Source organism: Cotesia typhae, unplaced genomic scaffold (genome assembly GCF_013202065.1).
Source record: "Cotesia typhae breed Kobodo isofemale line unplaced genomic scaffold, CoteBio_Ctyphae contig_48, whole genome shotgun sequence".
NCBI lineage: Eukaryota > Metazoa > Arthropoda > Insecta > Hymenoptera > Braconidae > Cotesia > Cotesia typhae.
The window spans coordinates 11,691,278-11,718,927 of NW_027423756.1; the positions used below are offsets into that span (position 1 = coordinate 11,691,278).

General features: G+C 33.4%; 2 protein-coding genes and 1 long non-coding RNA gene across 4 annotated transcripts in view; 1 reads left to right on the top strand and 2 right to left on the bottom strand.

Annotated features, from left to right (window-relative positions):
* Positions 1–45: 45 nt before the first annotated feature.
* Positions 46–4,411, bottom strand: LOC141529400 (uncharacterized). Of its 2 annotated transcripts, XM_074245908.1 has the most exons (4): positions 3,765–4,411; positions 2,116–2,240; positions 630–905; positions 46–430 (listed from the first exon to the last, which is right to left on the bottom strand). In XM_074245908.1, the coding sequence occupies exons 2-4, from the start codon at positions 2,122–2,124 to the stop codon at positions 185–187; spliced, it is 531 nt and encodes a 176-aa protein (XP_074102009.1). In that variant the 5' UTR covers positions 2,125–2,240; positions 3,765–4,411; the 3' UTR covers positions 46–184. The 2 variants fall into 2 exon arrangements, with proteins under 2 accessions (XP_074102009.1, XP_074102008.1); XM_074245907.1 differs by lacking the exons at positions 2,116–2,240; positions 3,765–4,411 and adding an exon at positions 1,655–2,082.
* Positions 4,412–4,631: 220 nt separating this feature from the next.
* LOC141529410 (uncharacterized) lies at positions 4,632–9,735 on the top strand. The gene is made up of 3 exons (XR_012479590.1): positions 4,632–5,543; positions 6,425–6,621; positions 9,596–9,735. It is a non-coding gene; the product is annotated as an uncharacterized LOC141529410 (long non-coding RNA).
* Positions 5,570–27,650, bottom strand: part of Dnt (tyrosine-protein kinase Dnt) — a 31,718-nt gene continuing 9,637 nt past the window's right edge. The window contains exons 2-8 of the mRNA XM_074245899.1: positions 14,662–14,789; positions 10,009–10,418; positions 9,586–9,771; positions 8,314–8,452; positions 7,887–8,188; positions 7,267–7,426; positions 5,570–6,675 (exon numbers count right to left, since the gene is read on the bottom strand). Of these exons, the coding sequence (XP_074102000.1) occupies positions 6,427–6,675; positions 7,267–7,426; positions 7,887–8,188; positions 8,314–8,452; positions 9,586–9,771; positions 10,009–10,418; positions 14,662–14,789 (1,574 nt within the window). The 3' untranslated portion in view covers positions 5,570–6,426. The remainder of the gene's footprint in view (positions 6,676–7,266; positions 7,427–7,886; positions 8,189–8,313; positions 8,453–9,585; positions 9,772–10,008; positions 10,419–14,661; positions 14,790–27,650) is intronic.

Genomic DNA, 27,650 nt, shown 5'->3' on the forward strand with positions numbered 1-27,650 from the left:
CCTAAATAAATAAATTTCTTTTGATCGTTTTAAGTGTTTTTATTTATTGAGGATATAATAATTATTTATAGATTGTCTGAGCCTTTAATATTTAATATAAAGTACTGTAGTAGTGAATAATAGAGAATACAGATCCATATTTATAGCAGTATTTGAATAATAAATAAAAAATTTTAATAAAATTTTACTGCTGGTCATTCAACGAAGTTTTACTCAGCGGTGGTTCGATTTTATCATCAATCGCATCTCCACTAGTCATCCAAGGTTTCCGTCCGTAAGATTCTCCTCGATACATTCGACTGATACCCACGTCATCGTTATTATTATTCTTGTTATTGTAATAATAAAAATCCGCTTGCGGTCGGGAAAAATAATTCTTCGGAACACCGAGTGAAGGTTGAAAGTTATTCGTGTTGTATCGCTGGTGAATCTTTGAGTAAATAATAAAATATACTATTATCAATTTTGTAATCAAACACAAGAGAAATAAAAATAATGTCAGGAAAAATTCTTAAAATTTTTTATATAATTCTTACGTAACATTACAAATATGCGGAATAAAATTTTAAAATAAAAAAGATTGAATCGACTCAAATTTTTTATTTTCGTTCAATTAAATAATTACATACCTGTGAATTTATTGAATCAGGTGCATGATAATTATTATTATCAGTATTAATAAGACCACGGACTCCATTTATAATCGGGACATCATTTACTTTTACTTTATTAATTTTTGTTACCAATTTAAATTGTACTGTCGTTATTAAATTTCCAAATTGATCTTTTTTTGACTTTACAGTTAAATCACAAATTTTATTATTTATTTGACTTTCATCTCGATTTATTAATAAACCACTGTCTACTATGTCCAGCTGAATTTCGTTGATTATTGTTAATGGATCCTGCAAAAAACAATCACTAATTTTTTATACGTAACATAAAACAAATATGTTTTTTCATTTTTTGTCAATTTATAAAAAAAATATGAAATATGTGAGTAAAAGCTTTATGAATTATTCAAAATTATAAATTTAGTTTGTTGAAAAAATTTTATTTTGAAATTCACTTATGAGACAGGTCGTTTCGTTCTGTTTTTTATTTCAGCGAGCGATTATGCGGTGCAATAAATTTTTGTAACATCGCACGGGTTTCACTTAACGATCTGCCTTGTCTAAAATTTGAATGATATATTTTTGTGTCCCACACATAGTCCTAAATAAAATACATTTAAAATACTGCACTAGTCATAAACTCAAAAATTATACTTGAAATAAATATAAATATTCCTTAAAAAAAAAAAAAAAAAAAAAAAAATTTATAAAATAATTTTTTGTCTTTTTTCCTATCTGTTATTTTTAAAAATATTTTTTACAGAGTAGAATTAAAAAAACATCAATCAAATGCTCTAATAATGGCATTTTATTATTTGTCAACCATAATAAACCATAATAATAAAAATTACTTAAATTGCTCCATGATTAAACGAAAAAAAAATTCAAAGATTAATTCCTAAAATTTTTATCGTTCTTTCTAATGAAGCTCAGCAAAAAACAGACTCTTATTTTACCCAAAACTTAATTAAAATAAATAATAAACAAATTTTCTATTAAAAAAAAAAAAAAAAAAAAAGAAAAAAAAAGCTTAGGCTTACTATAGAGCATAAAATTTTTTTATGACAACCCGCGGCCTCGTTTATTCTCAGATCCACGGCTCCAGAGCCCTGGTCAAAATTAACAAAGTTATTCACATTAAACCGATCATTATTCGCATTCAAGTCTATTTTATCGGACACTTTAACAGCCTCGACTATCACGAGCAAAAATGCAATCATTAAAACCTTCTTAGCCATCTTAAATCACCTAAATATGTCAGTAGTAAAACAAATTACTCAGTAGACTGAATTATTTAACTAAAATAACAATATAAATAACTTCAAGATCTTTATTTCAAAACTCAAGAAGGGATAATTATTTTCGGATGTACGATAAAGCGAATTGCATCTTCATAATTATTGTTACAAAAGCAAATCTGAAGAACAAAAAAAATTACAGTATATTTTTAAAAATAACTTCCTCGTAATAAATTGAAACTTTTGATTGGCAATATTTTTACCTCATTCATTAGCTTGATTTTTCTACTTCATAAATTACGTCCGGGACATCCTCGATAGGTATAAGCATCCCTCGAGGGAGCGCCGTCTTTTCACATAATATTGTACATAAGGCAACTTGGTGAAGCTAAAGACATAAAAGAGGTTGATGGAGTAGCTTCATGTGATTTTGAAAGGAGAATTGGCTGGTGGTAAATGGCCCGTTGACTTGTCGTGTGTAGAAGGGCGATCGTGAATGACATTATTGTGTCGCTCGTTAATACAATATACACTGGATCGGAGCAGTGTAGACTACATACTACCCGAGCTGAAACTTGTAGACTGTTGGGTGCATGTGTGGAATATAATAGCAAATACCACCGAGCAGAAAGCACAGAGTGCGGACAAGAACGAGCACTAAAACCCAGTGTGAAAGACAAGAGACGCAGAGCGTCGAGGGTAACACGGTCTTACAGGCAAAGGCAAAATGCACCCTCCGGACACTCGTGATTGCACTGAGTGTAGTTGGGTTAGCGATAAAGCAATTTTAGATACTGCGTCTGGTCCCTGGCTCTTAATGTTTGACTAAGGCTAATGCAAACAAAGGGTTACATCTCTCCGCTGTTTCACCCCCACTTCAGCCCACTTCATACCCGGCGCACATTTAAGTCCATCGGAATTCATTAGCCGGACAATTTTCAGAGTAGTTTTGTCTCTATTGTCCCCTTTTATCCGATAAAATTGTTAATTTTTTATGTAAAATATTTTTTTCACTAAAATTGTTTTTTAATTTAAAAAATTTACCGAGTAAACTTAATAATTCTTATGATATTAATCTCAGCTTAAATGTACATTTATTTATTACGATGAAGAAGCAAGTATGCAATTAGAAGGCGAGTGAACGCGTGCTATATAGCTACATTGCAATACCCAAGCTGTATATCTCAATGTCATTACGTAAAATGAAATAAAACAAAATAAACGATACGTTAGAAAGAGAAAAGAAGATGTTGGATAAAAAAGAGGAACTCGCGAGTTGAGCAGTGAATAAATGATCCGCCCAGCAGGTTTACAAGCCAGCAGTTTATATTGTTAGTATTCTTACATACACATTTACTTTGTTTACACCTCGTTATAAATTATTTTATTCAGTGAAAATAATTGTGATATTAAATAATAAATTTTTTTTAATTAAACACCCTCGCTCGAACAAAGTGTGCATGGTGTTTATATTTTATTAAAACCCTGAATTTATTACAACACGCTGGAGGAGAGTTAAATATACAATCTTTTATTATCGTTTTATTTTATTCTATAGTTGTTGTGTATTACTGATGCTTTAATTGCGTCCAATTATTTATTATTTGTTAGTTCCTCTATACACTACTTAATTTCATTGTTTTTTATTGTTTCTCTCGACCTCAACGACTTCTTATCTTAATTTTTTTATTAATCATTAATTATAATTAACTGCCCGTGGATTTATAAATTAAAGATTTTAAAGTCTATTTAGTATCGGAAGCCATTAAATTAATATCGCAGTTGAAAAAAGAGACACAAGAGCTAATGCACCGTGACTAAAATCGATGAGCTCTATTGAGAATTCCAGGATACAATTACAAATTGGACATATATGTGTGTAGAGTTTACGTGTGTATATATAAGTACTCACTCAAGTATCACCAGCAGACCGTACCCAAGATAGATTATCCATCCCTACAATCACAAATACCCTTAGGCTACATACTACATACTACATACTACATACCAGTACTGATACTATGCATGTGTATGGGAATGTGACGATGAAGAGCCTGTGAACTCGTATCAACCGGAAAATGACAGAGATCCGTTTCCTCGATACGATGCATCACTCCACTTGAATACTACAACACTCTCTAATATATTATCGGGATATATAGCTGTATTTATGGGCTGTGCTGGTATTATAGAGTAGGCATAAAATCGATCCTGGACCCCGTACTAGTTGTCATTAAAATTGAAGCAGATTGGGTGAGGCAAATCGAACCTAGGTCGTCGAACTATAATTAGTATTCGAATGTTTGAGTTTGTCATTTAAACTACCTACAATAAGTATTTCATCTAAATTGCGATCTAAACATTCGTGATATCTCTGGTACGATTCTTGAATTCTTAACTCCGCAAATTTACACGGTAGAATTATCGATTTCTGGTCGATAATTTTTTATCAATGTGCTACAAGAATACCTTTGCTCCATAATGAAAAAATTATTTTATAAATTATCCAATTGATAAAAATATTTTTTTCACCCAGTAAAAAATTTCACGTCAAAAAATTTTGTGTTAAAAATATTAATTTTAAATATTTAACACTTTTTTGTGTTTATTTAAAAGAACAAATGTTAAATTTACAAATAAAAGTGTTAAATATTTTACAAAAAAATTTTTAATACAAAATTTTTTTGACGCAAAATTTATTGACAGTTTTACTTTTTTATAAAAAATAATTCTTATTGTTTTATTGTATTTAATAATACTTTTTATTGCAACTATAAATATTTTGTCTTGAAATTATCAGAAATAATTTATTGAGTAAATAAAAAGCTCATTAATTTAAAATAAAATTTATGATTAATAAAATTTCTAATTAAAATAATCGACAGGGAAGAAGTCAACGGAAGAAAATCGAGTTGATCGATGTAGAAGATAAAGATGAAGTAATTGGAACAAATAATAAACAACTAGGTCTATTGGACACACGAGTAGAAGCAGAAGCTATTTTTACTCACCTTCTGAATCAATAAAATAAGCGGTCGACACAAAAAAAATTTAATTTTTTTCGGGATTTTCTCGAACGAATTTATGGATTTTAATAAAACTTGTAACTTTAAATAGTTTATCTCGGCGATAATTTTACTAGATTTTTTAAATAACCAAGTAATTACTTCCCAGTTATTGGAAAAAAAAAAAAATTTAATTTGTATTCATTAGTTAAAGTTTTGTGAAAATAGTCTATGAAATTGTTTTTCGGTGAATTATTTTATTTTTAGACAATTCAATTAGACAAAAACATAAATTATGATTGTTTGAGAATTTTGGATGATAAATTAAAATATTGTAACCATAAAAGTGTCACATTGTAGAGAAATTTAAATGCTTACAGAAATCAGAGGACATTATTGATCATTAATCATTAGTAATTTGGAGTTACGCACTTAAATCGTTTGATAAATTGTTCTCTAGAGGATTACACCGTCCGAAAGATATTTTGCTGAACATATAAATAAGATAAAACAGGGATGAATAACCAATAAAGGCCGGAAATAGCTCGTTCCTGGTGACTTGGCCTTTCGAAGCGAAGATGTACAAAATCATTGAGATTTATGTCTTCCACAAGTTCATTTTCGTCTTTTACATGAAGAAATATGTGAGCCTCAAAATATATATAATGTTTGAAAGGAAAAAAAAGGTAATAAAAATAAAAAAGAGGATGAATAAATTACATTGCGATTTTTATTTCGCTTTTATTACATTTTTAATATATTTATATTTTACTTTGTATATATATATTTATATACTTTTAAATCTGTTCAATATTTACAATCTTTCGGTTTTATTACGTCTACTTATAGGTATTATTAAACATATAATTATTTTATTTATTTATAAGTATTTACAAAAATACAAAAAATTGGCACGTTAATAAACAGCAGTAGCGATTTTTTTTTTTTTTTTTTTTATCTATCACATGGTATCTACAACTAATTTTTGTCATTAATTTTATTTATGCGTACGTATACGTACATCCATAAATATTTATTTTTTTTTCGCGAGGTTCATTAGTTTGTTGGCATCATATTTTTATTTAATATATTAAATATGAAAATTCATCAGCACTATTATAAATTCGTCTTTTTATAATTTTTAGAATTTAAATTTTTAAAAGCGGAACTATTTATTTTTATTTTAATTAATTATTAAAATCTATTTAATAAATGAACACTGGATTGGCATTTAAAAATTTTTTTAAAATACTAAATCATGCATTAAAAGCCAATACACGAAAAAATAATTTTTTTTTCTTCATAATATTAATATAATGAATTTTCTGTAAAAGCGAAACAACAAGGAGAAAAATATACATCCGCGTAAGTACTAATAAAAATATATACATAAGTATAATAATTTTTTTTTATACTTTTGGTATAAAAAATTATTATAGCAAGCACATTGGGGACACTTTCAACAACAGTCTTCTATACAACAATTATTAATAATAATAATTTATAATAATATAGTTAATAATTAGCAGTTAGTAATTAATTGTAGCTCTAACGGGAACTTTGTTAGTTTTAGACGTATCTGGTCAGCTGAGTGTGGAACTCTTGGAGGCAAACGATTAGCTGGCTGACGGTCGGTCGCTCGTCTGGCGACATCGCCCAACAATACGCCATCACGGCGAATAATTCATCTGGACAGTTTATCGGCTGCGCGAGTCTATAACCGTCTCGCAGGTATGCGGCCATATCGAACGGATCAACTTCTAGGTACGGCTGTTGTGCTCGTGTTGTTAATTCCCATAACAAGACACCAAACGCCCACTAAAAAATTATTTTTTTCAATTAATTATTACTAGCAACTGTATTTTTTTAACCATTGAAATTTTTAAAGATATAAGATATATTTTGATGTTACACTCATCAAGAGCTTTCATTTGAGTACCCACATCAATTTTTCATATATTTATATATATTACATATATGTATATATGAAAAATATATTAAAATACATGTAGGTACTCAAATGAAAGGTCTTGATGAATGTAACACTGGGATGAGCTTATATCTTTAAAAATGTCAATAGTTCACAAGATACAAGGTCATTTTTTAATTATTTGTCTAGAGATAGAGCATTTTCGAATTCAACCGAATTTCAATTTTGAATATTTTTTTATTTATCAAAAGTTTTTTGCAATGAATAAAAATTCAACTATCCATAAAATCTTTGAATTTAAAAATTTTTGTTTCGACTAAAAAAAAAAATTATTTATTAATAATTGATGCCTTAGTAATAAAAAAAAAAATATGTCATCAATAATCGATATCTTAAATGTCACTTGAAATTAAAAATAGCTCAGTAAAAAAATAAAATTGATGAATACCCGAGTTGTTACAAAATAATTAAAAACTTACAACGTCAGACGCAGTAGTGAATGATTTAGTAAGAAGACTTTCAATAGCCATCCACTTAATCGGTCTGTTTTCGTTATCACCAAGACAGTGATAGTCTTGTGGGAAAAGATCTCGCGCCAATGCGTTGTCTGTTATTTGAACTCTCAGGTCATCGTCCACCCTGTAATTAAATATTAAAAAGATCAATTAATTAATTTCATTATGCGATAAATAAATAAGATAATAATAATAATAATAATGAAAATAAAAATAAAAATGTAAATGCAAGTGAAGGGTTCCATTAAAATCCGGACAATACGATTTAATCGTTAGAGGATGATTGGTTGAGTTGTTGAATAAATAAACAACAGGTTGAGGAATTGAGGAGTTGAGGGAATTGCCGTGCAGGATGTTTTTGTCTGTACAGACCCTCTAATTACTGAGTTACGGAATCCCCGAGGCGTGTTCTGTGCTCTCAGTGCAACGATTCCGTGCAAAAGCTCCATTTAAACGCGGAGAGGAATTGAATCGATAACAACCAGGCAATGACTTTACTTTCCGAGTCTTGGCTCTTTTATTTTTATTTATTTTCCCAAGGAATTTTTTTCGCTGCCCGATTTATTGGCTTCGAGAATACTTACACGCAGTTTCGCGCCGCGAGGTCTCGGTGCACCAGACGCTTGCGGTGCAAGTATTGGACACCTTTAGCTGCCTGCAGCGCCATTTCAACGACTTCCTGGGTCGTCAGAGCTCTCGGAGGACCCTCGCTGCTCACTTTGCATCTTCCCGTTGGTCCCAGAAATTTTTTCATATTTCTGTAACCTGTCCGGGGGTACAGCAGGAACGGAGCGCTTCTGTCCTCGATTGAGACTCCGAGAATTGTCAGCAGCGCTGGGTGGCTCAGACCGTACAGAGCTAAGCCTTCTCGCAGCAGCATTGCGACCTTTAAAAAAAATAAAAATAAAAATAAAAATTCGATCTAATTAAAAAAAGTTTGAAATTTTTTTAAATTCCCGATAAAATTTTTTTATTCAAGCCAATAAATAAAAGATGCAATAAATTACTTACTTGAGACTGAGAAGCATGTTCGGCTGCTGTCTTAACCAGAACGTCTCTCGGGGCAGTAGCTCCTTCCTCATGATAACTACCTCGATAGACCCTCCCAAAGGTGCCCTCCAGTTCTATGCTCAGCAGTCTTACTCTGCATCTATAAATACAGCGAAAAAAAAAAACGTTGAAATTAGTTAAAAATTTTCCCACAAATTAAAATTTCCATCAATCTTAATTAGTCAACCCTGAAAGAAACTTCTCTGAAATGAAGTTATATATATACATATAAATATAATATATATAAATACCCCGGAACAGCATTTCCAATCTAAATCCAAATATACCTTTACGGAGTTTACACAAAAAGGGCGTGTTCAAGTTAATAATGTATCAACACATTTGTCACGACTGTACCAACTTCTCATTTTAATGTACAATTGCTCGCTACTAATTTATACCAGTCCCGCCGAAGTATATTTATCCACCATAAATTTATAATAGAATAACCAAGTTAAGCTTAAATAAAAATTTCATACTTTGTCTTTATCTTCACACTTACTGAATTTTACTTGAACCAAATAAATAAATATGAAGAATTTCATCTTTTTGATGTGACTAAAAAAATTCTTAATATAAGAAATTAAGTAAATTTTACTTGATTCAAGACAATGAAACTCTTCAAAATTATTTTCCTGGCTCAAGAATTTTTGTCTTGACTAAAGTTAATTTTTTTTCTGTATACTATTGATCATAAAAATTACAATGTATATTAATGTATAAAAATGAAATCTATTATATTAAATAACATTAACAACAGACTTAGTTTCAACACTTGAGCACGTTGAACGATCGATTTTGCGATAAAATCCAGATCGAGTGGCACATACAGAAATACAGTGTGTGCTTAAACTATACAAGCTCCGTACGTGACTTCTTGACTATCACTTAGATTCTCCGGTTTGCCGTATCAGTTAAAAATAATTCCCAGAAACTATCGTCCACTCGACCTACAATCTATTATTACCACAGTACACAATACAATCCACGACAGAGAGCGTAAGGCACTCAAGATCAAAGTTCACGTTATTTATAGTTATTGCTGTTATTGTTTTATATTTTCTTAAGAGCGCTTTGAAGTCTTTAAAAAAAAGTGTGGTTGAAGAATTTTTATTTATTACACAGAAAAAGATATAAAAATAAAAATTAAGTGGATGTATATCAAGTGGAGGAACAATTATTATCATTATTCTTTAGTAATATTAATTTTCAATGTTATTGATATTTTTTTACCTTTGAACAGTAATTTCCTGGATTCTTTCATGCAATTCCCGACTAGGCCGGTCGTCAAGTCGACGATAACTTGAAGCGGAAACACTTGATGGTGGCGGTGGAGTTTCCGGTGACAAAAATGTTTGAGCTGGTCCAATTCCCGTCCCTCTTTCTACGCTGCAAGCTGAGCTGAGACCGCGCGACTCCCTGGGGTAAAAAGAAAGAAAGAACAAGATAAAAAAAAAGAAAAAGAGTAATTAGTGTTTTTTGTTGGCATAAAGATTGAGATTGAGGGAGCCAGGGACGTTGAGATTAAAAGACGTAGTTTTTAGTTTGTAAAGTGAAACATTTAATTGTTTATCTTGGAGAGTTATGAGTTTACACGATGTACTGTCTTGAGTATCTCGGACGGGGATTTTAATTAGCCAGAGCAAATTTACTTACTGCAGTGGATCACGGTGACGTCGCGCCTTCTTATCACGGACATAATAAGCGCCGACGAGGACAAAAATAGCCGCGATAAAAGCGCAAGCACATCCAATCGCGGCGTAAAATATTTGCCCGCCTGAGGTCGAACCGGAAGCTGCCACAAGAACCTCCTCGGGAGCTGGGTCCCCGCTCTTGTCTTTCAGGCAAATCTTCTTGCGGCGAACCTCCAGGGTGGTGGTGTTTCGCCGGTTCTGGGCGACGCTTATGCGTAGAGACAAATCCACTTCCGCGTCATATGGACCGCAGTGAAGTGCCAGCGCCCACGTCTGCAATCCTCCCACGGGGATCTCACCCGCTTGTGAAATATTTAAAGAACTACTCAAGGCTGAGGGATTACTGATGTCTACCACCATCGTGTACGGCAGCTGGAAAAAAAATTATACATGTTATAAATAAAGTATACATTTTATGCTAATTATAATCCCGGAATATGCTAATTTATTATAATTTTTTATGCAACTTATTAATATTTATAATTGTTATTAATACTGTAGTCCGGTTATTTAATAACTATTATTAATATTAAATTAAATTGTCGCTTTTTTATTTTTACTATTTGATTGATTATTTTGTTTTTGGATTAATTTTAAATTTATAAACGAACTTTTTGACAATTTTTAGGAATTTTATACAAAATTAAACTTCTATTCGCTTGAATAAAATTTAAAACTATTTTTAAATTCATAATAAATATTTTAATACCTCTTTTGCAAAAATATCATTCAATAGTTTTGAATTTTGTTTAATAGAATTTTATTTTACCAACTAAAAAATCTCTATTTTTATTTTTGACTTGTGAATTAAAGTATTAAATAAAAAAAATAGCTTGAAAGCTTTACATTCAATAAAAATATAAAAAACTCTGATAAAATTTTAAATACAAAAATCGCAAATAGTTTATTTGTATATTCCTGACGAATGAATTTCTAAAAATAATTCCAACCATTAAAAAATATTACTCCGCAGAAAAATCGTGATAATTATTATATTAAAAGCATATAGGGCGTCTTGCTACTCATAAAATAAATAGTTAACTTATTTTTCCCTGTATCTTATAATATAAAAAGATTAAAGCAAGAGATTTCTCGAAGATTACAAAGCCTGTGGTTAAGTAAAATATAAAAAGATTCACAGTCGATCAACATTGGTTGATATTTTGAAACTGGCAGTAATATAATCAGCCTCAAGCACATTACTATCGACATTCCAGTCCCGTGATGATGCTTAACATTACTCTACTCTCCGTACAACTATCATCATCCTTACAATCTATATAATATAATACTTCCACCGTCTATACAGCCACAAGTATACAATATATATATATGATTATCAATTTATAAAAAAAATCTTAAAGCAATATTTTGCTTTGATACTCTCATATTTATTTATTTAATTTCCTCCTAGCTTGTCCCTTTATCATGCGATAATCTAATAAAAAAACTACCGATTAATCTAATAATAATTATCCGATGATTTATTTTTACTCTCTATATATAAATACTTTCTACTCTCTAAACATGAATTAGTGAAAATTCACTGGAATAAGTGAATATTCACTAATTGTAAGTGCCAATCGAACCACTGCCAATTCCAAGTGGTTCGATTAGCACTTAGAAAAAGTGAATATTCACTTATTTCAGTGAATTTTCACTAATTCATGTTTAGAGAGTAACCTTTCATCGCTTATTGATTACTCTCTCAACTAGCTAAATATAATTTATTAATCTTATTATGGTATCAATTTCCACTAAATTGCTCACGAGAAAAGTCGATCGAAATGCTTCTATAAAAATTTTTTTTTATTAACCTACTTTATTTAATGGATTAACCTGAATTTATTTTCCCCGTAAATTATTTTCTTCTTAAAAGAGATAATGATTTAAGATAAAATTATCGTCGCTTAAAAAGTAAATACTGTTAAAATAAATAAATCATTATCAGACTAACTAAAGCTTATTAATAATTTGAAATAACACTTCTTATCCAAAGATAAACATTGATGCTCTTTTCTTCAGAAATTAATAATTAATAATAATAATAGAATATTTGATCGTCATCGAATTTTTTGAACCAAAAAATTGTTAATTGAGTAAAAGTTTTTTTTTTTTTTTTTTTTTTTTTTTTTTTTTCAGTGTACGATAAAATAGAAATTAAATGTCTTCTGAGATTTGAATTATGTATGTATTTAATTTATAGGTGAATAAAAAAAATTCCTAGTCATTGTTTCTTCAGAAAGTATCAAATTTAAGTAATTTGTCAATCTAAAATCAGAAAGCAGAATAGTTTTTGTCACGAAGGGAGTGTTTTTATTCATGTCATTGAATTGATGTACAAAAGTGATCCGGTGGATGTATAAACAAGATCAAACGTCATCCCCCGGGAAAGACTAGGAGGAGGATACACTGACAAACAAGATTAAGAATAAGAAAGAAGGAGGAGAAGAGGAATAAAAAGGCTTGGTCCAGTTTGATAGACAGGTCGATTCGCTTAAACCGACTTGGGACTGACTGGGTTTTGTCGCGAGGTGACGGATGTCGCGGCACGGGCCGTCACTCTTTCTTCAGTCTTTAGTCTTCAGACAGGCATCCTTGTATCGTATCCTCGTTCTTATTCCTCTCCTCTCTCTCTCTCTCTCTCTCTCTCTCTCTCTCTCTCTCTCTCTCTGCTGCTTCATTCGACAGCAGCCAGTACCCGGTACTCCCATCTACTCCTCGTCCGAGTCAAGTTCGCGCGCTGAGAAAATCCGAGGAGACACACACGAGACAAGAGACAAGAGACCGTGAGTGCATCAACTAAAGACGACAACAAGAACAAGTATAAGTATTATATGCCCTGGTGTAGTATAAGAAGAGAAGCAAGAACAAGAAGAAGCAGAAGAAGAAGAGGAAGAAATAAGTAAGTAAGTAAGAAGTGGTTTGGGCACTTTGTCGTACTCACAAACCCTCGCGTTTCTTAACGCGTTGATAGTCCTTCCCTCCCAACACATCAGACGAGTCAATCTGACACACTCCACATGTCACATACTTACCATTCTCATGTGTGTTATGTTTACTAAATATATACATTTACTGGTCACTTTAAATTATGTTAAATTAGCATCACTTGTGCTGTCTTTTTTATTTATTTTGTTTTAGTAATAAAATTTTTTTTTTTAATTATCTATATAGGTCAGGAGTTTTAGAAAAAGGATAGACATATTTTATTTATTTTTTCAATATTAAATCTCACAATTAAATACCAAAAAAAATTTTTTTTTTAATGATATTTAATTGTGAGATTTAATATTGAGTATCAGCAAATACAAATTGAGGTTAATGTATTTATTCGAAAGTATGGAAACGTCTTTTGAAATCTATAAGTACATATTTTGTTAAGTTAAAAAAAAAAAAAAATTGTTAAGATTTACTATTAAAGAGTCTTAAGAGAATAAGTCAGTTCGAAGAAGTAGAGAGAGTTGATGTATTTTCAAGCGCATTGAATAAAAGATTACTTTAAAACTTATAAATTATTTATTATTTATTTCACGATTACCATACTTAATTTTCGATAGGAAAAAGTAAAACTGTCGAAACGATTTTGAGTAATACTTTTAAATATTAAATCTTGAAATCGACTCTGTATTTTTATTCTTCCTATAATTTTTATTTTGCAACAATATTTCTGCCCAACTGTCCATAGAATAATTTCAAAGTATAACATTTCAATATTTAAAAAATAAAAAAAAAAAAAATTCTGAGTCACATAAAATCCCTTTCTCCCATTAAATAAAAATATGTAATCCCTTAGTCTCTGGACGACATAAAAAAAAACTAGAGATAAATATTTATATATTCAACGAAAATTTATGGCAATTTAAAGTCGACTGGTATTGTAGTGAATAAATGTGCGCGTACAGTACTACTGAGAATAAAACCAAAAGGAGTAAATGTGAAGTGATGGCTATGATACGGCATTAAAGGATATGCTTGACTGGTTGTGCTGGTTAATGTAATGTAAAAGCTAATATAACTATAACTGCAACTACAACTACAACCGTGAATGATGAACAGAGAAATCGAATTGTAACAAGAGAAGAGTGTTAAGGTGGATGTATGTATGTATTTATGTATCGAATAACGACGAGCGACCAGTCAACCGAAGCTTTTAATATCACTGCTATATACTGCAAACTATGTGCTACATAACATACTTTACATACATATTACTGCAACGTACATTGTACAATGTACGGGGTTTTATTTTGAGGCATCAAAAGGTATGGTATCCAGGCAAGTGGAACGATCGCTTCGGACTCAATTCGCATGTCAACCCTTCATTGGCAATTACAGTCGTGTCAGTTCATTTATTCACGGCTTATTATATTATTTATTCTTTATCGATAATTATCATCCTACTGACTCAATTACAGTCCGTATTTTTTTTTTTTTTTTTTTTTTTTTTTTTTTCGGTAATCTAGTACACATAATGATGTAATTAACGAATAAAAACAACAAACTGTTTCTGGAGCTAAATGGCTCTGAGATTGTTTCCGAGTAAAGATTTTAATTTAAAAGTTTATCGTAAATAAACTTGTTTAGTACTTAAGTAAAAAATAATAAAACTTACTGGTCTCCCGGCAAGATTCTCCCACGTAAAGTGAAGCTTGTGAACCTGCGCTGGCACAGTAACGACAAACTTAATGGCATACTCATTTATTACTCCCTCTCTTACGTAAAATAACTCTGCTTGGAGCCCTGTAACAGAAAATGACAAAAAATTTTTAAAACCTTTATACTTTATCTTATATTATTCACTTTAAAATAAATATAAATATAAATATATAATAGTAATAATACGGATATATATATTATAATAGCAAGCGGTATATTTTGTGTAGAATAGGATTTACCGTCATTATATCTGACATTTTATTTATACTAACAAATAACAGAGAATGTAAAATATAAAAACGCTTAGTGTATTGTACACAGCCGGCGATTATTTCTATTGAGTAACACAACAGGCGATCAACTTTATTTTTTATCGTCATCCCGACATTTTTTCTGTCAAAAACACCTAACCCGTGTGTTATATCTGGACACACGACACTTTTTAAGCATCAATGTGTATAACCAGAGAAGCAAGCTTCCTTGTCGTAGCCTACAGACTTATACTGGTTGGCATGTTTTGTGTGGGACCGTGATTACGATAGCCGAGTGTGAAAGAATAAAATAAAATGAAGATAAAAACAGCGATATTATATTTGAAAGGCTCGATTACTCGGTTCACATTCAATTCTGTCTAGTTAGTTCTGTCGGGTGTTATGTTATGTTTAGCTGCGTCAAATGGATAGTGAAGGCGATTGAGGTGCGAAGTAAGAACCAAAGCTTGATAGGAGAATAAAAACAAAGGTGGAAATATAAAATAAAATAAAACATACAATAGGAAGTAAAGGATTCGTGACTGGCGGGTATTGTTGGTAGATATACATCACGCGTAGCTGCTTCTGATTCTGATGAAGGGCTTCGAGGAGGATCTAAATAAACAAAGGGTCTTATTCTCAGTCTTGCTCTTGTTCTGGAGATCTAACTGATGCTCTTCTCTTCTTGTACTCTCAACTCGACTCAGGTGTGTTTACTCAGCGAAGCTAAAGGGCTGCACGGTACTGGAAGATGTGAAATGTGTAGGAAGAACAGTAGATATGGAGTATGGAGTACAGAGTACCGAGTGCAGTACATGGACACGAAGATGAGAGCTTGTAGCTTACTTGGAAATTGTTCTGGGTACTGCCAACTGGTAACTACTAACCGGTAACTGGTTTTCGGTATCACCGTATCGGATATCGCTCGTATCGCATATGCGGAGGCGAGCGTGACTCACTTTTATCCAGTCTGTATTTTTATTTTTATTTGTATTGTGCATGTGCACACTCTACTCTTTTAATGCTAGATCCTGTATACTGCTTCACTTGCTTTCATTGTCCTTACTCCGATCGAGCAATCTCGAATCACGATTCAACATTTACATTCGATTAAAAATTTTCTGTATAAAATTTTTTATTTATAAGCTTTAAATTATTTAACGAAATTCAGTGGATTGGAAATAGTTTAAAATTAAGTTGAATAGAAAATTTTAAAATGGAGTAAACGTTGCGAATTTTATTATTTACCACTCGGTACAGTGTGACAATAGTTTATTGTCTCTGAAAGTACTCGATATAAACTTTCGGAATTGAAAATAAAGGCACACAGATGCGGAGAGAAGAAGAGTAGATATATAGATCGGAAATTTAGCGGGGAAACCGCGGGATCCAGCCCTTGCGGTCGGAGCACGGCTGGCGTAGACTATACGCGGCAAAGTTGGATCGGTAGTATCGATAATAACGTGCAAACTCGCGGAGGATATTTTACAGAGAGAAAGAGGAAAGGGAGCAGAGCTAAGCGAGTCCATTGTCGGCGGCGCGGGGCTTTGTTCATTGTTCACGTGCGCGGGTGCACATCGAGGCCTTTTCGCTTCTTCCCTCTCGCCCGCACCCTCACCCTCTTCCTCAAGCTTTCTTGCTCTCGCTCTTTTTGGTCTCAAAGTTAAATTAAGTTTGCGCTACAGATCGCTCTTGAGTTTACTCTTACCTCAGCTCACATCCACCTTTATTGCCATTACATACATTTATTATGTACTTCTCTCTGTGAATATGTCATCTTTATATAGATTTTTATTATAGAACTGGAGGGAAACCAGTAACCACCACCGGTGCGGTATAAGAAGAAAAAATCTATGAAGAGTATGAAAGGAAGTACATATTATATTCGTGGTATGAAAAGCGATACGGTCGGTTGGATCAAAAGCGAATAAAACGGCTCAGTTTTTTATTTTATATTTTTTTCAATTTTATTAAAAAAAAAAATAAAAAAATAATACTTCATATTTATTACCTGTACGTAATAATTTTAGCGTCAAGTAATAATATTTATTTTTATTTAACATAAGCGTAATGTTCCGTGAGGATTGATGAACACGGAAAATGGAGGGCTTTGAATTTATTCTGTGGGATGGAATAGAAGTTGGACCACGTGTTTGACAGGTGTGTTGTTCGACACGAAGACCCATGAGACTTTAAAACGTGAAATACAGCTGAACAAGATCTTACGTCTTGGGACTTAACTTGGGTCTTGGGAATATATATCCGATGTATCGGGTACCAAAACTTGGGTATTATTTTTTACTTTTCTCTATAGTTTTATTTACTTTTATTTTTTATTTTATTCACTCGTATCCCTCGGTACTCTCCCAGGAGTCTCTCCAACAGTATACTCTACCCGAACCGAGTCTCTCGGAAGCCGGTGGTTCGCCGATCCTGGAGCAGGTATAGGTAAAAATAAAAATAAAAGTTAAATGAATAAAAAGAATCCACGATTGGCTACTACCCACCAGCACGAGTACCATTCTCAGCACGGTCTCATGACCGGCAACACTGCACCGATACGATGTCGTTAAATATTTCTTTTATTGCCGGTTATAAAATCAATAGTTTATGATTTTTAAATATTCCCCCTTACCTCGTATTTTTTTATTTTTTATTTTCCTGAGAGGGGACAAGAAACTTTTTATTACAATAAAAGAAACTAAAATAACAGCAGGTTCTTTTTATTTAAATAAACTGTTTGCTAATTAAAATTTTATTGAATAAAAAAAAAAAAAATGATAATTTAATACACGAATTTAGTATTTTTTATTTTTATTTTTAAGATAAAATCTCAGTATCGAGGGTAATAAATATGAGCCCTTAAGTATGCCCAAACATTTAAGGCAGGCTCTCATCGCCTTGTGATTCTTTATACGGCGATAGGATCTCGCGTGGTACACTCTGCCAATAAGTCTCTCTCTCGGTGTAGTGTATATGTACAGCGAAAGCTGGTGGTCGAGAGTAGAGCGTACACAACCAAGAACTGTTCGGGAGCCGTAGATCCTGGGAGGGCAAAAAGGACACTAAAAAAACCAACAAAAGTCTCTCACGTAAAAAGTTTAACCAGGTAAAGGCAAAGGCAAAGGCAAAAGTAAACCCACAAGAAGATAATACAAAGACAAAGACGGAGACAACAACAAAGAGGTTAAAAGTAAAATAAAGTAAAAAGGCAGGGCCAAGGGGTAGAATAAATGCCCAGTGGTCTTCTGCACGTGTAACTCGAAAGTTGGCTGGCTTGTTCCGGCTGCAAGCAACTAAACAGCAGCTGACTATCGGCCTCGGGATCCGATAGTCCGGATAGTAAGGTTAACGAGCCACGAGAAGATTTTTAAATCACTCCCATCCGAGTTAACGCTGAAACAATACCCCGGGACCGGGACCAATGTACCAAAGATCTCCAACATTACATCCACTTGATACTGTTAACTCAATACAAGGGCTCTCTCCCGTCTCCCGTCCTCCGTGTCGCTTTGTAACCTTTACCTTTGCCTTTACCTTTACCTCCTCTTGATCTGGCTTTGCTTAACTTTGCTCATGTATTTTATTTTATTTATTTGTACCCGGCGTTGCATCCTGGGTCTCTGTTCGTTCATCAGATACTGCATATACCGAGCTCACACGACCTATTGACTCACCCAAGCCCATATTGGTTTATACAAACTAAGCTATTATTTATTTACAGCAACTTGGCATTTAGCATTTATTAAAATTTATGAATAAATAATTTAACAAGTGGTTTTTTTTTATTTATAAATACCTGTGCTGTGTTTAAATGTCTTTTGAAGTAAAGGGATAATTTTATTCACAAAAAGAGTAGCGTATAGTATAGTAATGGAGGAAAAAGAAATTCTCAAAGAGTTTACTTGAGAACCGGTATTAAGATGGTGGAAAACCGACCGTGAATCTCAGCTCAAATTAAATTAGATTCATTATTTCTATAAAAAGTTTTTTGTTCATTGGTGTTATGCATTACTTTTACTATTACTAAAGTCTCAAGACGACTTTCGTTTGTAGAATGGTACTAAGCCGCCCAGCTGGAGATTCTGACCTCGTTACCAGTTTTACTCGGCACTCTACATCATATACTCTTATATAATAACTCTGAGCTCTTGACTGCGTAAGCATATCTCGAGTTGATGGAAAAGAGATCCACCGCGTGCATATAACACTACAAGTACAACTACTGGCTGTCGTCTCTTTGACTTTTCCCTTTTGTGCAATTATGAAAGAGTGTGCCGGTGCACTTAGTAGTGAGTGATAGACCCAAGGAAGTCTGTGCTTTAAACTCGAGAGTAGTAACAGCAGAGCAAAGACTTTTTCTCCTTTATTTTCAAGGTAAGAACTTGTGTGGAAAAAATATTCGGTCTCTTGACCATGGCTCTGCTGTGCGACACTCCAAAGGTTTAAAGTCATATGAAAATAAAGAAAGGGAAGGTACAAATGCAAACTCACCCGGGCAGAATGTTAACAGGGAGGAAAAAAATAGGACTGTAATGTAAATGGATGACTAGGAGCAAAGAGGCTCTACTATACCACTCGCAGAGTGAGAGTGAAACAGAGAGTGAGGAAGAGGAAAAGGAAAGAGTTTTAAGGTGCAACTACGTACAGCAGACGAAGAAAGAGTTTAAGAAAAATCCTTTCATGTCTGGGTACGAAGGTGAAACAGCCCTTTCAGCGGAGGCGTCGACCCTTGAGAACCGGTGCCAGACACAATTGTCACGAGGGCCTGAGGTACTTCGAGGTGAGGGCCTCTTTCACGTTTTGTATTGTCTTCGTGGGCCTGCTGCGCTAAGTCGCACATTCCGGATCAAAGTTAAGTGTTATAAGTGCGAGTAACACTGCTAGATAAAGCCGCGGTATCTTTAACCACCGTACACCCTACCGACGTCTTTACGCAGCATTGCGGTCCTTCACAAGACCTCCTTTCAACTTTCTTGCATTTAATTACGTCACTCCCGTCAGTGGGTGCCAGTGACATTTATTTTTATCTCGCAACCCTTTTCTGTTCCAGTGCCCAAGACTCACTCGAGATGTAACACTCTAATTAAAATGGGAATATTAATTTAATTCAATGTTGAACGAGTGTGGAGAAAAAATAACGGAGAATTGAATTTTAATTAAATTTAATTGATGTGTATGTGTATAATATAAAACATAAAAAAGATCGGTTTGAATATTTTATTTCTCACGTGATGTATTTAAATAATTGAATAGTAAAAGAATTATAAAATAAAACAACCACGTGTGTCTTTTTGCTCAGGCGTGAAACACCCGGCAAAATTTCGCAGGCCGGCGTGTCGCCTGGCTGTCAAAATACGGCATTGAATTCAACTGACGAGAATAGCGAGAATAGACCGGATGAAAGAGTCTCGGGGGGCTGAGGACGCCCGGGGAGATCACGACCGATGGAGTACTGGTTAAAGAAGAGACGACCAACTAATGATACGACATACTGTGCCGCCATACCAAGGGCCAGAGAGCACGCTGTATATTTCTATATATTTCTATATTTCTACTATACAGGGATAATGGGGCATCGTTGAATTCTTAGGACTGCTAAGATGTAAAAAGCCCAGACAGGGGGACAAAGTGACGTGAGTTACCCACGACCCACGTTATATATATTATATGCTAAGAATTGTCGACTGTTTTTGGGTCTCGATCTTGGAACTCGACACTGACCTGAAGATGAAAGTAATACAATAAAAAATAAAATCCAGGACTGCCACAATACCAATAGTTATAGTTCATAGTCTAGTCCTGCCTGGACTCTACTGGCTCAAGAGGAAGGGAACAATAAAAGAGATAAAATAAAAAAAAAAAAAAAAAAAGAAAAAAGTAAAATCCTTGGGCCATAGACGCTGAGCATTGGGACTGTTGGGACAATGGAAAGGCGCTAAACCAAGGAAGCTCACATAATAACGACAATATTGCATTTGTACGAATGAACGCCCGTTTATAATGCTCCTATTCTTGTATTCAGCTTACAGTCCCTTTACAATATTTTTTTATTTAATAATAAATAATAATACGCGTATAAGGAATAAAATACGATTACAGTGTAAATATGAGTATTGAGTATGTACCATCAATTTGAGGAAGAATAGAGCCGAGGCTCGTATCGGAGAGAATAAATTCAGGAGTAAATAAACACCGCTAAGGGATGCTGATATGACCGACATCACACCTTACCTACTTTACTCTACTGTACGTATGCCAGAATTGTGTACGACTAGTCCTGACTCCTCGGGCGATGAAAAATTTCTGCTTATATCACGCGCACATTAGTTCCCGCTTCCGGGCACACCCCAACAATATGCTGCTGTTAGTGCTACTGCTCAAGTTGAGTGAGCGTGTGTATATGTATGTGTGTATATATTATCAGTGTCTTTACGTGTGTGTGCATGCGAGAATAGAAGGTGATATGAGTAAAATGAAGCAAGTCCTCCCTTTTTCCTCGCCTCATTCGTCACTAATGTACAATGCATACGTCAGGCTCTCACTTCATACCATGTATGATGAATTTATGTACCGGGTAGCATGTACCAGACGCTATCATTTTATTCCGTAGATGAGAATACTTTATCTCGAGAGAATATTTACATTTTATGGATACCTGCTCAGTCAATTACTTTAATTTTCTGTACCGACGGTTTTAATTTAATTTAATGACATTATCTTTATTACACGTAGTTGAATAATGCTCGCACTGTGTCTGAGAGCGAAAATTTACGAATTTTTTTTTTTTCTGACGAATTAAAGAATTATCAAGGGATTAAAATGTTAAAGAATTTTTACATTAACATTTTATTTTATTTTATTTTATTTTATTGTATCGGATAAAATACTTGATTAATTATTGAAGCATTAAATAAAATAGACAGACAATTTATAAAATAATATTTTAAATTCCGATGACTCGTTAACATTCTCCTATCTTGAGACATGCATTAAAAGTATGCATAAACATATAAGTCTGTAGGTAAAAGTCATTGAAGCTTACCCTCGCGTACTATACAGAGGGAGGAGTAAGTGGAAGTGTGCAGTGAGCCTCATATAGGTATGCATGCACAGTGAAGATATCCAAGTGAATAGAGAAGAGGCTTTCCGGGAACTGTTGTTGTTTCCCTGTCAACCCTATGCTCTACTAGCAGAGCTTACCTCCATCTCTAACTTGGCACTCTACCTTTGCTCTAACTTTACACTGCACAGAACCTCAAGGGTAACTTTATGGCGTCGTAGACTAGACACCCGTCTCTTCCCTGTTTTCACCTCAGAATTACTTCACAACTTGTAGTAGCTGCAAGGATAATAAACAAAAATGCGTCTAAGCCCGTTACGCCGGATTACTTTATTTTTATTGCATCCGTTCCGGCAATCCGGTTTGTAGAAATATTTTTTTTTCTTTCTGATTCGGAAATTCTTCACTCTGATTCATTTTTGTGTCATAAATACTTGTGCTGCCTACCCTTGCTGGGTGCACTGTACTATACTGTTGAGTAGACACTTCTATTGCTAGAAAAGCTGGAAAATAGCCTCGAGTATGGCTGCGGCATCAATTTAATTTGGGTCTGCTAAACGCCAGTGGCATTTTCTTAGTTGGAAAATTTTCCGAGAAATCGTCTGAGCCAATTTAAGAGTCCTGAGTTTAAAAGTAATGTTAAGAGAGTAGAGTACAGCCAGTAGTGCCAGCCGAAAGAACAGAAAACTAAACGAGAACGAGAAAAATAAAATAAAGGGGAGCGAGGCAATTTGTCTCGTAGAATGATGGAGAAAAGTAATTGCTTCTATATTTAAGTTTCAACAATTTATTTCTGCTATATATATATTTTTATACATCCACCTATGTGTGTACCTTATACTTATATATGTTTTATGTGGCTTCTTGTTTGAGAAATGACGTCATACTGATTGGAGTAAAAATACTAAATTGTATTCGCGTTATCGGATAAATAACTGAGACTTTTATTATTTTTGTAATTCAGTAGCAGATTCTATAAAATTTTAATTTTATAGAAATAGTTATTGGGATAAATAAATTAAAAAAAAAAAGTAAAGAGTGTTTTTAAAAATAGTTTATCGCTCGTTGCATTAACTTCAACACATAAAATAATTTGTTATATGTGAGTGTTATAAGAGGTAACCGGTTTCGGATAAAAACGCGTGAAAAAGCGATAACCAATTTGTCTTAAGGCTAAATAAATGGACGTAAGAAAGTAATACCTTAACGAGAATCACGAGTAGGTAGATGTAGATGTGTGTTCATATAAATCGCGTCGTGAAACTGTATCGCGTTTCACGTGGGTGCAGAATCAAGCCACGGGGTACTATATACATGTTTCTCTTTTTCGATTGGTTTAATTTATTTATACACACATGCGTCTTCGTGTATTTATTTATGCATATATATATTAATATTTGTGTGCATATATAAGAAGGCAGCTCGTAAAAGTTTGTGTACGAGCGAAGCGGTTTAAACGAGAGGCTCAAATTATACAGGTAAATAAACTCAAGTGCCCGGTACAAGTGTTCTTAAAAACAAAACAAAAGTCTCTTTACATTTGTTAAAAAAGAGTCAATATTTCCTTTGTCCTCAAATATTTGTTTTTTTTTCCATCCCAATAATTTTAAAATATACTGCCGTGTGTAACTTTTTTTTTTGGAGAAAAAAAAATAAATAAACAAAACATCTAGGGGAACTGAAGTGTGAAAAATGATCTCCATTAAATCGCTGAGAGATTTATGAACACGGATAAAATAAATATAAATTAACAAAAAATTAGTAGTAAGTTTGTCTAAAGGTAGACTTTTTTTTTTTTATTTTTTAAGGACAAGTGTTATTTGATATTCTTCACGTGGCCTAGCACACAGTGGGAGATTGTATAAAACATCCGCAAGGAGAAAATTCTAATGCACACGAAGACGGATTTATTTGACGTCGAGGGGTGAAACATGAACTCATAAGTAGAGTAAATTTAAACAAGTGAGATGAAGGAAAAGATTTTTGGGGAGCGATGCTGAGATAATATTGTCTATGGTCACCCTAAATGTATGAATCTCTCATCTCTGTATATATACATATATGGAGTGGTGATTGTCTCTCGTATTGTCAATTTTGGTCTGGGGATTGAGACAGATGGAAGCCTGATTGAGCCATCGCGTGGTTGGTTGTCGTGCCATGTGTTGCTTACCCGCAAGGCATCGAGCTGTTATGCGCTTGTGTTATGCTCAACTAAAAATTCATCGGCACTCGCCCGGATTACATCAGCCCACGAATCAAAAGTGAAGACTAATATATGTAAAAGGACAGAAAGAGTGTGATTTGGATCGAATCGAGGGCTGATTTTTATAGAAAATGTCCCCGAATTATGCGGGATTTGTCACGGTTATAAAAGGGCTTTTGCGATACAATTATTTCCTCTTTCTTGGTACAGTATGGCTGTACAATCTACAGTGGTAACACAAAACGCTTTGTGTCAAACTTTATTCACAGTTGGGAGCGAATCCTGATGGTTTGCGCCTTTGGTTCCCATTCTTGCATTATACTACTAATAAATGGTACAGATTGGGATGCAGACTGAGGACCACGATCAGAATCTTCTGGAAGAAGAAAATCTTTCTTTCCAGTCGGAGAAGAAGCTTTACGCCCCAACGCGTGTATCTTAATCCGGATAAATCCTCACTGAGACATTTTTCCCCGTTCAGAGCAGAGGCAAGTTAATCCGCCAGAAGACGTACACTTCTTTATTATAATATTGTTCAACTTATGGTTTCCTTTTTTATATAAAAGACGACCGGTGTGCCGAGTAAATCTTTATCTAAATGACATTGAATTGGTGTAAAGGGAAAAAAAAAAAATAATAATTGTTATTATAATGTATAATAGTTTACTTTTGTTGGTTTTTATTGTAATATAACATTATGGAAGTGAAAATAAAATTTGTAAGTTTATCGTATTGTCAAATGGAAATTTCACGGAACAGGAACAAACAAAAACAGCAAGAGATGATAAAATAAAAAAAAAATATCTAAAAGTTTGATTTAAAGTACCTCACATGAAGCCGGAGTAAATTCGTAAGCGTGGTTCTGGGAATAGCATTTGGTGGCCTGAAAATACGTCAAGTTGAGAGACAAGATATAATATCTCTGGTTATGGAAGAACGGGATAGAAGACGAGGAGAATAAATGAAGATTAAATGAATTGAAATGAAATGAAACCCCGTAGCGACTTCAGGACGGAACGTCGCGAACGATTTATCACCAAAGTCGTTATTTTGGGTCCTCTGTCCCGTTCCCCTACCCCATGGCGTACGGTTACCAACTAAGAGAGAGTGCACCATCACCATCAGGCCCCACGGGGTCATCCAGTGACTCTAAAGCGACCACAGAAAACCTAACATGGCCCCCTATCGTGAGAGAAACTACACCAAGATCCCCAAAGCTGATCCAGACACTCGGCATCTTGATATTTTATATTTTAAAGTTTTACTTTACTTCTAAGTCCCTGATTCTCCAGTCATTTTATTTTTCTTTCTTTCTCGTTTTTCATTTCGTTTAGTTTCTATTCGTTTTATCTTATTTTCTTTGCTTTACATTACCATCAGGCTGATGGCGTTGGCGCCGATCCCATGATAAGCCCAGAGCCCGGAGACACTCGTGTTATTCGTAAGATTTTGAAATCTTTCACAGGAAAACGAATACCGTAGAATATAAGTTCTTTAAAATGTCCTCAGGGCTGAGAAGACACTAGCGCCTTTCCGTGATCTTGAACGACGTCGAGGGACTAGACACGATAAGCTCTTTCGTTTTCCTTTTTTTTTTTTACTGATAATTTTTACGGTTTATTTAAAAGAAGGGAGACAAAAAAAAAGTTAATATGGGTACAGTTAGTTACTTTGAACTTAAGCTTCAAGTTTAAGTCAAAGTCATGCCATAGAATTATAAATTTATTGATAAATATGCTGTCGTTTAAATATTTTTGGACTTGGGTTGTTATGAGAGTCAACATGCTCGAACCAGCTCAAGCTTTTACATACATATATTGAATTTTCAGTTCTTTACTTTGGTAGAATCTATTTAGAAAAAAAAAAATGTTATTTTAACTACATATTACTACATATAATGCCAAGTCATCGTTTAAAATTATAAATTGATGGTTAAATAAATATTTTCAGGTTACAAGTGATGTTACTATAACATGTCAGAGGTACCTCAAAGTCTTTATTTAAACTAATACAAAAAACAAAATTTCAGGGTTGTGCAGTACAAGTGTCTCGTGAGCAAACGAAAATCTAAATAAATTAAATATCTTGAAAAGGCATTTATAATTTTTAAAAGATAGAATAACACTGAGAGGTGTTTATGGTTAAAAAATATCTTGATGTCTTGGTAAATATATGTGTATGGTGCAGGACTATCATATGAATCTGTATAGGGGTCTTAAAAATAAAAGAGAAGAACAAAGAGAGCAGATGCTCGTTAAGAAGCTGTCAGTCAAAATAAAAAATGGCAGGTAAAATGTTGGTACGCTCAGGAGGATTAAAAGATTTCCAGGTGGATAGGAACGCTCGAAATTGATGAATAACGTCAGTTGCCTTTCGACTGATGCATCGACCACTGGAATACATATATAAAATATAAATATAATATATATTTATGAATATATGTCCACTTCATACTATTCAGACAACAATAATATTTTTTCTCCGTCATTTATTTTGGTGAGAACGAAATTACTTGGGCTTTTTACCCGTATTGTCCTCTGTTCTATTGTGTTGTATTATACACATTATATTGGAATCCGAAATAAAAATAAACTACGGATTTGGTGGCAACTCCAGAGACTTTTGGACAAATCGAAACTCCTGGAGCTGGATAACACGGACGATTGTCTCATTTCGAGTGGTTATACTCTGAAGACAGCCCTCGGGGATTTCACGGAGAAGAAAATCCTAAAGTCAATTCTATTATACTCCCTCTTGTCTACTGTGTACTTTAATGTACTTTTGGTGAACTAAACAATTCGATTTATGGAATAAAGTACGAGTTGGAGCTATTGCCGGAAAATTGTCTTCTCGTATTTCCGTACACTTTACTTGAGAAGGGTCAGTGAGCCACAAAAATATAAAAAAATCCTACTAAAAATTACCAAACTCGTTCTAACCTCCACTTTCAATGCAAGTCTCGTCTCTGGGATGTCGGAGATTTTAGAGTGTATGTGTATAAAAAATTTAAACTTCTCATCTCAAGCCCGGAGAATTTTTGTCACGGGAGTATTGAATTTTTCACGGGTTTAATTGTAAAATGTGACACCTCCACCCAATGTACGTCATTTGGTAAACAAATTTATTGTCCACATGTCTGATAAATTAGTAATATTTATTCTTTGGCTTTTGTAGTTACTCTGGCTTGTTTGTATATTTTTTAACGCTCGATTTAATTTTTTTTTTTTTTTTTTTCTGAACGCGACAAAAAATTATACTCGACTAATTATATTTGACCACTTTTTATTGTCAAAATATCCATTTGAATTGTAAATGTGTGTTTGAAAAAAGAACAAACAAATTAATTGAATAAAAAAGTAACAACACAATGTGTACATAAAAAATAATGTAGCAATGATAGAGATGGAGACTCATTTTAATTTAAAATT